General features: G+C 40.5%; 2 protein-coding genes across 3 annotated transcripts; both read right to left on the reverse strand.

Annotated features, from left to right (window-relative positions):
• Nucleotides 1-1,369: 1,369 nt before the first annotated feature.
• LOC148063454 (uncharacterized) lies at nt 1,370-5,156 on the reverse strand. The gene is made up of 6 exons (XM_087811763.1): nt 5,024-5,156; nt 4,755-4,946; nt 4,094-4,215; nt 3,867-4,029; nt 3,676-3,791; nt 1,370-3,610 (listed from the first exon to the last, which is right to left on the reverse strand). The coding sequence occupies exons 1-6, from the start codon at nt 5,154-5,156 to the stop codon at nt 1,370-1,372; spliced, it is 2,967 nt and encodes a 988-aa protein (XP_087667889.1).
• A 1,311-nt stretch (nt 5,157-6,467) lies between these two features.
• LOC148063455 (profilin-2-like) lies at nt 6,468-10,638 on the reverse strand. Of its 2 annotated transcripts, none has more exons than XM_087810988.1 (3): nt 10,389-10,638; nt 9,078-9,270; nt 6,468-7,885 (listed from the first exon to the last, which is right to left on the reverse strand). In XM_087810988.1, exons 1-3 carry the CDS (start codon nt 10,515-10,517, stop codon nt 7,788-7,790), a joined length of 420 nt encoding a protein of 139 aa, XP_087667114.1. In that variant the 5' UTR covers nt 10,518-10,638; the 3' UTR covers nt 6,468-7,787. The 2 variants fall into 2 exon arrangements, with proteins under 2 accessions (XP_087667114.1, XP_087667116.1); XM_087810990.1 differs by lacking the exon at nt 6,468-7,885 and adding an exon at nt 8,100-8,218.
• Nucleotides 10,639-11,173: the final 535 nt, after the last annotated feature.

Genomic DNA, 11,173 nt, shown 5'->3' on the forward strand with positions numbered 1-11,173 from the left:
CATACCATTCAACAGACCAATCTATGTCCAGTTTAGAGTGTGAATGACTATTAATTTTATACAAACAACCTTGAGCAAGAGAAGAACCACTCAACTTACAGAAATTGAATATGCAAAGATTTACAGTAAAGTTAGATTAAACATCCCAAAAGAACCTTCTCAAATGTACCATCTATTTAACAATTGCTTATAGAACAGAGAATCACTCTGTTCCATCAAGTCCTTCAGCGAATGCATTCCCATGCTTCCACTGGCCGACTACCATTATACCAATTCTGACAGAAGTTGTCATAGATTGTAAGTAAGTAAGTAATTTTTATTTGTACAGCGCTTTTCCAGACCAGGGTCACAAAGCGCTTAAACAATATTCAATAAAATATATACTTTAAAGATCAAGATAAAACTGATAACACAACAGGAGTCCCAGAAAAAAAATCAAAGAAAAGCCTGAACAAATATAAACGTCTTAAGACGTTTCTTAAAGGAGTCAGTAGATCAAACGCAAAGAGAGAGGAAGATCGTTCCAAAGCTTAGGAGCAACAGCCTGGAAGGATTTCTCTCCTCTGGTCCTGAACCGTGTGCGTGGAACCATAAGTAGATTCTGATCCACAGACCTCAGAGCCCGAGCTGGGGTGTAAGGCTGGATCAGATCAGTGATATAAGGAGGAGCCTGACCATGAATAGCTCTGAAAGTAAGAACCAGAATTTTAAGGTTGATCCTGAAAGAAACTGGAAGCCAATGAAGAGTTTTAAGGATCGGAGAAATGTGAGTTCTTCTACTAGAGCGGGTCAGAATTCTCGCTGCAGAGTTCTGAATCAACTGCAGGCGAGACAGCTCCTTCTTGTTAAGACATGAAAACAAACTGTTACAATAGTCCAGACGAGAAGAAACAAACGCAGGATTACAAGCTCCAGATCATGTTCCGACAACATTTTCCTAAGTTTGGAGATTTTCTCAGTTGAAGGAAACAGTTTCTGGTCAGTTTTCTGCAGTGTTGAACTAGACACATGTCTTTATCAAATTGTATGTAAGGTCTACAAATTTCAACTGTTATAAAGATACATTCTTTGGTCGTTTAATACATATATTAAGGAAGCATGGCTAGAACAGATGTGTATAGTTGTGTTAGAAAATGTAAATAAGGTCATACTATGGGAACTGTTGAACCAGGCCTTTGCTTCGTCTTCATTACAATCTTAACAAATCAGACAATGGAACAAATCAGCATTAACATTTTATTGATACTTATATAAAGCACATTCCCGATTCAGGTCTTCCTGGTTTGGTCCTGCATTAGAAGAATATGTATTCAACAGTCAAATCATGGTTTAATACAAGTGTTAAAAATATTTTTTACCAACCTAATGCTCAGGAATCTTTTGACAGAGTCAAGTTCTGAGGACTTCGCCATGACTGGAAGATTTTGGGCTTCATACGTGGAGAAAGGAATGAAGGTTTCTTGAAAGCATCTGAAGATAATGCTGCTACTGAAGAGTTGAGTCCCGTTTTCTGGAGGCCAGCGGGTTGAAACTTTGCCAAACCTGAATTTTGTCCTTCGCCCTTTTGATGGATCAATTTGTTTGGAGGTTTGTGGCGGCCAAAGCGAGCTCTCTGGAATAAAGGTTGTGGGGACTCGCTCAAGACACTTTCCTGTCGACCTGGCGGCCTGTCGTTTAGTAGAACGTAGCGTTTTGGTTCAGAGTCTTGTTTGCTGAGATGTTCAGCTTGTCTCCTCGTAGAACTGCTCAACTGCTCCGGCACACTTTGCGCCTCCTCTGCAGATGCCTCTGTATTTTGAAGCATGGAGAAACGCTGACCGTCTGATTTCGGGTAACCCGGCCTTGATTGTTTGAAAGGTCCCTGAAGACTTGGTGGACTCAAATACTCCAATTTTGTCCCAAAGGGTTTCATCTCCTGTGGATGTTGACCAATTTGTTGGTTTTGAGGCAACTGGTATTCTTGATAAGCCTGCGCTTGGCTAGTCGACAGGTGGGGCTGCTGTAAATAGGCCTTAGTTCTATCGTTAACAAATTTCTGATCGTTTCCCGACATTGCAGAAGAGCTACTACCAGTGTGGGGAAGAAATTGCCGATTACCATTCCTCCTTTGTTGAGATTGGGTCGGAACTTGACCTGAATTCGAAGCCACCTCAGTCTGTTGAGAGTTTTGAGATGGGTATAACATATGCCCAATCCCATAGGATCCCAGAGAGGGGAGGAATTTTAGTCCATCGTATATCGAAAGATCTTCCTTACCATCTACTGTGGCGGGAACAATATGATGTATATGTTGATGTATATTTATTTGTGGGCAGCAGTGACAGATTTCAGCTGAACAAAGTTCCTGGCAGTTACTAGGACACCGAGCTGGCACGTTGTACTGAAAACAATCAGGAAGTAGTGGAATAAAGGACTCGGGGTGTTGCTGGTCAGATGGGGTGGGCCGTCCTGGCTCCTTAGAGGGCACAGTTGGAAAAACAGGTTGGTACCACTGAGGCCGCTCTGGGGTCTGCGTTGGATTGTTCGCCGGACGAGGAAAGTGTGGGTCAACATTAGAAGGGACTTCGTAGCTATCCACATATTCTGACTCTGCAGGTGGAGCAGGGTACACTGGTTTAGGGCCTTCTATAGTTGGTACGAGCTCTTCTCGTGGCTGCTGAGGGAATTTTTCAGGCGCTTTGCCATTATCCCAGGGATTGGGGTAGAATGGGAGGGGCACTTTTTGGGCAGCATTTTGAGTTGATGGGCCAACAGTGGGATTTCTAGATTGTTCATCTTTAGATCCTGGTGGATGGTATTCTGGGTACGGGATGAATTGTTCCTGTTCTGTACTGTGGATGAAGGGATTTGAATGTTCTGGCTGTTCCACTGGGATCTCATCTGTGGGCACTTTGGGGTGTGGGAATGGTTTAAACGGTTCATTTCGGCCAGGAAATAATATCCCACCCAAAGAATCTGGCTTTTTTGGGACGTCGGTTGGCGTCGGTGCATTGGGAGATCGAGTGACTAAAAGAGAAGATGGATCAACGGGCTTCTGATTTGGGGAAACATGGGGCTTTTCCGGGTAATATGGGTTGTAAGGAATCTTTTCTGAAGTTTCAGGAGCTGGATAATAAGGAATGGGAGGTCTATGGTTATCAACTACATAAGGGTTCTCAGGGCGGGTCATACCAGGAGTTTTCGGCGGAGAAAAGTGGTCAATGTTACTGGTGGATCCATCCACTGGTTTATTATCTTCTGGATCTAGTGGAAGGTACTCCTCGACAGGTGGTAGCTTTTTAGCGCCGTCCTGATATCCTGGATAAATGGGTGGAAAAAACTGGCTTCCCGAATCCGGGGGATTTTCAATTGGGATATATTCAGGTTTTTCATCAACGTATATTGGGTTTTGGCGAGTCGGTTGTTGAACTGGGATGTAAAACGGCAAAGAGGTTGGGACGACTTCAGGAATCTCTTCTTCAGGCATTTCAGGTCTGGCTGGCCACTGGTGAGGTGGATACTCGGGATAATACGTCTGGCTCTCTGTCGGACGAGGCGGAGCATGAGACAGCGACGGACAAGATATTCTCGTTTCTCCGTCTCCCAGCAGTTCTACGGCATACATGCCATCCTGGAAGTCAAGTGAGGAGGTCAAACAAATGGTCCTGAGTAAAAGAATATAAAATGCATATTTGCCTTTGCTTCCAAACAAGGTTCGTAGCGAAGGGAAATGACTAATCCATCCTGATGCTCAACGACGCTGAATAAACATATGGGTGACGCAGTGCTCAAGGGCTCCCAGTTGTCGTTTACTTTGAAGAGAAATTCATTTATTTAAAAAAACAATATCGATTATCGAGAGCATTATAGGAAATATGAATACTCACACTTTATTTTAATTTCATCCGAGAGCGTCCACCCGGTCTTTACCACCATCCCCTCGGCGTGGCAGGTCACCATGGGTGGGCTGGTCGACACCCGGGTCATCATCGGACACGACATCTTCACCGGCACACCCCACCAACGTAGAGGAAGGACGTAACTGTTCTCCTGAAAACAGCCCGTGTGCGGCGGGTTAAAAAACAAATGTGACGTTAAAAAGGTTTTTTTTCACCTCGAGAGTGACGAAGCAGCCGTCGTAGGGTGCGACCAAGACCGTCTCCCTCTGCGTGGACTGGATGTCGTAGCCACAGCTGGCTGGCAGTTTTGACAAGGGTAAGGGAGCCATTTGACTTCCTGGAGATGGATGATAGAGAAGATTAGAGCTGACTTAAAGAGTTATTTATTGAACACGTCAATTTCGTGTCTTTAAAAATCCTTTATACAAGTAAATTCATTTACAGAAAAGCTTGAAATTAACCAGCTGGGTGACCGTCCCGCCAACATTTAAGGTATAAATACATACTTTGACCGAAATGTGTGACTATAGAGGAAATTGTGTCCATAAATAAGGAACAGAACCAGAAATAAAAGAGTTCAAATCTCACTGAAGAGGAGTCATGATACACTTTGAGATTCCTTTAAACTTAACATAAGATCAAATGACCTGCAGGTGGCGATGGAGTGTTCTGGAACTTACCCCTTTTCCTTTTAGTCAACAAAATGGTGATAATCATGAACATTGTCTGAAGAATATCAAAATCCTTTTACCCATATTGGGTTTTTTCTCTAACAATTAGGTCCTTCTTGGCAGAAGACACTAGCAAGTGTAAACTTAAAACCTTGTCAAATTATTCTTTTTTGTTTTGTTTCCATCCAATCACTTTGAGCCTTACCTCGATCCACGAAAAACAGAGATCCAGCCATGGGAGCCACATCAAGCACTTGAAGTTTCATGGAGTCGCCTGTACATTCAACTTTTGGATCCTTCCCCAAGAGACGGTGGAGCGCGGAGCCGTCCTGCTTTGGAAAATCAACTTGGCCCTCCACTGGAGGCCGTTGGTCCCAGATCTCAGTATTGAATGGATCTATTCTCCCGCACAAAAGTTAGAATTTTCCAAAGCAAAAAAGCATATTTAGACAAAACATTTTTTTTTATAACTACCCATGTCTGCTTGGTAGTCCACATCAGAGGGTCCGGGAGTCCTTGTGACGTCGTGTCCAATGAGGAGTTTTCCATTATTTGTGCCGGAGATTTTACTGTGTCTCAGAGAAGTCCTGAGCGCTCCCCGTGGCATGCAATTGCCAAGTGGAACCACAACTAAACAAATCACCACACATAGTTGGAATGTTGAGGTCCCACGGTCTCTGTGCGCCATTGAAAACATGGACAAGGACACGACTCCAGACTGCAGTGTTAGAGCAGAGAACCTGACAACTGGGTTTGAAGCCAACAGCAAGTCCTGAGCAGCGACGGCTAAAACTGATTATTGACAGCTGATGCTCATTGTCCAATTAAGGGAGGGATTTATTTTTGCTTTATTTTTACTCTTCTTAGTTTTCTAGCTATAAGACGATTCAATAAATGTATTTTTTATTTAAGTATTCATTATTTATACATCATCTTACATTAATGTCTCTTACTTTATTGTATTTTTATTCATCTCTTTTTATTTCAATATTATTATTTAATTATTTTATTACTGCTGCCACAATAAGATCCTGTGTGGATAAAAAAAAGCATGATCCTGATTCTACATGCAAAATTCAAAATGGTATTAGAAAAATATAAGGATTGTTTGTCCATTATTGGACATTTATTGGACAAATTTAACTGCATTGATCATCTGTTTAATAGTAGTATCTGTTCCATAAGGAAATTAATGGTTGAATGTAACATTTCAAAAGTAAATTTTTAAGCATTTAATTATTTTTGAAATAATTGAATTCATTAATTTCTCTATAAAAAGGTTGAATTAATGTTTTCCTTTAATCGAAACAGAGTTAAATAAAAAATATAGTAATGTCTGTTGACACCATTATAGCAACATCTCAGATTGAATTTAACAGGCTGTGAATTAGAAAGTATTGAATTATAAGAATATCCAACTATAGGTGAATAATTATACAATTTGAAAAAAATCGATTTTTAAAAATTCTATTATTTAAAAAAAAATAAAACAAATACAACCTGTCAACATATGAATTCTTGTATTTAATAAAATAAATACATGTAAATAACTTCAACCATTCAATAGTTGGATGGCCTTTTATATAAATTAAATCTATATAGTTTTAGCTGAAAGATTATGTACAGTAGCTCTTTACGCATGTAGAAATGTAGGTCAACTTTTCCCCGATTAAGTAGTTTGATAAAATTACCTAAGAGTAAAAAGTAAAGTGTTGCAGGTTTCATTTTCCATTATTAAATCTGAACTAAAATTAGCATAAACATTTGTATTCAAACTAAAACAACACTATCATCAAGTGATAACCTTGGGTAATAAGGTCAACATTTTAGATATCAGTTGTTGTTCATGAATGTAGTACGCTTAACTTTTAGTTAATGTGTGAACAACTATCAAAGAAAAAAAAAAAGAGACAAAAGCTGGTGATATTTTTCAGTTTATTCTGTACATATTCCACAAAGTCTGGAGATTACTGATGCCAAAATATCCCTTGGGAAAGTGCCATGAAAAGTTAATTCTTGCTGGGGCAGCAGGTAAAAATCCAACTTGCAGTCGCAACAAATCAGATCAATTTATGGCACAGTTTACACAGTTGTTTCTCAGAAAAAAAAATGTTCACAAGACAACTTACAAATGTTCTTATTCCAACCAACACCATTTTCAACATGTTCAGTGTAGACAGAATCTTCTTTTTAAATACTTCTAAGTACCATACTATGACAATTTGAATACACCTTTTGATGACTAGGGCACAAGGCAAATGAGTCCCAGGGATGCTGGAGAAACTCCTGGGCTTACAGTGGAAAAATGCATCCATCTTTGTGTAAAATGGTAAATGAAGATAATGTTGATGCTTAACTATTTAATGATGATAGATTTTAGGTAGTGTTGAGCTCTAAATAAGCAGCTATTTGAAGTTGTCTTAATGACTTACAGTCAACTGGCGACAATCATCTATCAGAGACGAGCCTAAGCAACTCTGCGTCGACTATTGGTCCAGAGCGGAACCAAGAGATAGTGAGACTTCCTGTTAAGATTCGAGTGATTTACAGCGTCATTTACAACAGCGAGAGCCGACGGGTGGAATGCCCATGAGATTCTAGGATGCATGTTATGATGAGCAATCGAACTACACTCAAACAACAACCCGACACCACATCGTTTACTTTTTTTTTTTTTTCAAAAGATCACATTCAGGTACAACAGCAAGAGCATGTGATGTGGTGCGTAAAATAAGTAATTTTGTGGCAAATTGGTACACACACACACACAAACTTTTGTCTTTCCATAACCGAGTCGGAGGCAGATGAGAAGATGGTTTTGGCTGGAATACCTGACATGGAAGGGCTAGAGAATATGCATGCAACTTTTTATGCCAACATGCTGATGGAGAAATGACTGCATCGTAGTATAGCGCTTCAGAATCCAACCAAAAAGAAAAGCAAACCGGCACCACCTTTTTAACGTTAACATCTTTTTGTAACTAGATTTTATACAAAGGAGAGTCCAAATTGTTTGAACGGCTTTATTACAGCTTGAGGTTAGCACACCCTTTAGTTGGTTATGAAAGATCATGCCTTTTAGTTTACCTTCACAATTTTAGTCAGGGGATTAATATAAAAATTAAACGGGGCTGGGAAAAGAAGAATGGTGTATAAAAGTTGACCTCGGGAATCCTGGAAGTAGCATCGACAATGTGGTGAGTGGGAGTGCTAGGTTGATGGATGGTGGAGATGTTGCTCAATATCCAGACTTTCTCAGGTATTCAGCCATTGCAAATGCTTTCTGGTTAAGAGTTCCACCATGGACCGCCTCCTTTCCCATGACTAAAACCAATACTGGAGCACACAGGGGGGGGAAAAAAAGAGAAATGAACAAAACTGAAGAGTACCTCCCCCCACGTCACGGGATGTAGAGGTGGGGGGAAACAAAGGTGACAACATCTTACCACTCTTCATTGCTATTAAAAGTTTCTCAGACATCTGACTGCTTGCAGGAGAAATCTTAACAGCAATATTTCTTTTCTCTTCTTTTTGTCCCTTATTTTTTGTAATCTAGGCGAGCATGAAAATATTAAAACCCTGAATCCCTCAAGTATTTTGCCATTGAGAAAGCCTTCTTATTCAATCCGCCTCCATGGACCCCTTCTTTGCCCATTACAAGAACCAAAACTGAAAGAGAAAAAAGGAAAAAAAGGGGGAATGACAGTTAAGAAAAGTAGGAAGGAAGAGCATTCCGCTGTTCTATTTGTAGAGTTGCACAATGAAGCGACCTTTGAGCCAAGCATTTTAAGTCCTGGAATGTTTTATTTTTTAAGTCTATAACTTTATTTAAATTGACGCATACATAACTACAAGGTTGCCGAGACCATAGTAGTCAGTGTTACATGATAAAGAGGCTGGAAATTCATTTTTAACTGCTTTATGAGTCTTGACGAGTCATTTAAATATCTAGTTCAGCTAAAAAAAATCAAATAACGCAAACTCATCTTTTATATTCCACAATAAACATTATGATTGCGCATGCAATGAAGACACAAGATTTATATCATAGGTAAACTATCACATCATTATGACTGATGAAAATTGTGTTGGATTTTTTTTTGTTTGTTTACAACATGCAACTTAAACGATTAACAATTTAAAGGGGAAATGTTTGGATGCGATGTCTTAAGTAAATGTATATATTTGTGTGGAATACTACAAATTGATGCGGTTAAATGAAGCGAAGAACTGGAAGTTTTAATACAAGACAGTTGCAGGCAAGGAAGGAAGACGACAGGTGGAAACAAATGAAAAGGAAAAGCACTTCTGGGAAGAACAGGAAAGTTAGAGTGAAGTTAACAACCCCAATCCCTACGTGTCAAGGCAGAGTTTGGCTTAAGTAAACTTGTACCTTCACAAATATATTTAAATCTCATTAATGCTTTATTATCTCAAAACTTTAAAACAGTTACCTGCTTACATGACCGAGATTAATCTGGAGTATCAAAGAAAATAAACAGTGATTCATCCTCAACTAGATATTTACCTTTTCCAGCCTTCCCTACAGAAATATTGTAGGTAGGTTCTCCTCCTTGGCTCTTTGTCCTGATGTCCATTGTCCAGTCACCGTCGTCCCCGAGGCTGTCTCTGAGAACCGAACACTTCTTTGAGCCCAGGGTGAGACCGCCGGTGTAAAAGCTCTCCCGGTCTTTGCCAACGAGGATGTCGATTTCTTGACACTGAAAAGAAGGCGAGCGACGCGTCAGTTTAAAGTTCACTGTAACATGTCAAACCACCTGCTGTGATTTTCAAAATGACTTCCTAAAATTCTAATTTCACTCATGCAGTCTGCAGTTAGAATTTTCATAGTAATCTGTCCCTTTTTTAAGTTTTTAGAGAAATGCATGTCCATATAATGGTAGCAACTACAGCGCATATTGTATTCGGCCAAAAAAGTACCTCCTTATTAAATACCTCAATAAAGTTTTGCCATCTATTGCACGTTGGCGTTCTTCTTGGACAAAGAAAAGTGAGAACTGGAAGAAGTCAGATGGACGTGCACTTCTTCACGCGTCTCCAAGAAGACAGATAAGTCTTAAACTAAGAGTGAAATTCAGTTTGAACGGTCACTTTAATGTCAAGTTATTTTAGTTTATTTCAACTATGACATATAGGGGCATTTGGGGGGTTTCTGCACTGTTGATACAAGGAGTCCACAATGTTAAAACCCGAATTTTATAAACAAAATATTGTACTTTTGTCATTTAGATTTATGAAGATTAACAGGTAGACATAAAAAAACGTTTTTTCTCTCTGGCTGCCTTCAGGTCCAAAAACATTATAACTATGAAATGAATGGACTTCATGGTTCATTCTTCTCGTTTTAAAGCTAATTTTCGACCGAAATAAGTGTCGCAATGAGCTTTTCAAAACCCCGGGGAGTCTCTGCAAAGCAGCGGCTTATGTCAGCTCAACACCGGCCGTGCACAACAAAGCGCACACACACGCCTTTAGCTTCACCAGACAAAACACCACAGACGCATAGAATTGAGTTCACTTATATAGTGTCCTTTTTATCGTGTTTAATCGCTTTTTATTCTGTTTTTTCCCGTGTGTTTATCTGCAAATTCTCGACGTCTAATCTAATCTACACGCGGTCTAATCCCACAGTGGCTCCAATGAACTAGCGTTAGCATTAGCCGGCTAACAAGCTAGCTAGCTACAAGTCATTTTAGATTACGCTTTCTGCGCATGTTTTTTTTATTTAAACGTCCATGTGCGAGCAGACACCCCCAAAAAAAGATCGAGACACATGCAACCCCACCCCCCGAAGTCGGTTTCTCCGTCTACTTCTTACCGAGATGTTGTTAAATGTGCCGCCGGCATGTGCTGCCCAAACATATTTGGCGTCCGTGTAGCCAACAATGGCGCTATCCTGACAGCTGCCATCGGCCATCAGGTTGTCCACGTAGCTTTGCCAAGACATTTTTTTTTTTGAAGAATAAAACGCGGGGGTTTGGAACGAGCCCGAGGTTCAGGTGTGGGGTGACAAAGAGAGAGGCCTTTAGTTGGAAGAGACGCTCCGCAGACCAATTTAGAGTCTCCAATCGAACCCGCACTCCGACGTGTTGCAACGTCAAGGCTGGGGCAGCAAAGAAAGCCAGGAGGGCAGTGAGCAGCCGCGGTGGGTGTAGTCAGATCACTCCGCACCCGCGCTTCCTCTCGCGGCCGGGAGGGGGCGCTTTGATGGTGTCAAAGAGCAGCAACAGGGTCATTTTATTTAGTGAAGTTTAATGAAGTCCTTAATCTAACAAATGTGAAGACTAAATCATAGCCCATGCCATTAAAAGGCCCTAAGCACAATTTAATGTGTGCCCCCTCCAGACCATAACAATAAATATTTTTATATTTAAAAGCAAGAAGGTTGCTGGTTCGATTCCAGGCCGAGGCAACCTTTCTGTGTGGAGTTTGTATGTTCTCACTGTGTTGCGTGGGTTTACTCCGGTTTCCTCCCACAGTCCAAAAACATACAGACGTTGATTTAGAACTTTGGGAAATTGTCCGTAGCTATGAGTGTGTGTGTGTGTGTGTGATCTCTTTAGTTCTCTTTGTTCTTGTTCTTATTTTATTTAATTTTGATTT

Source organism: Callionymus lyra, chromosome 16 (genome assembly GCF_982586985.1).
Source record: "Callionymus lyra chromosome 16, fCalLyr1.hap1.1, whole genome shotgun sequence".
Taxonomy (NCBI): domain Eukaryota; kingdom Metazoa; phylum Chordata; class Actinopteri; order Syngnathiformes; family Callionymidae; genus Callionymus; species Callionymus lyra.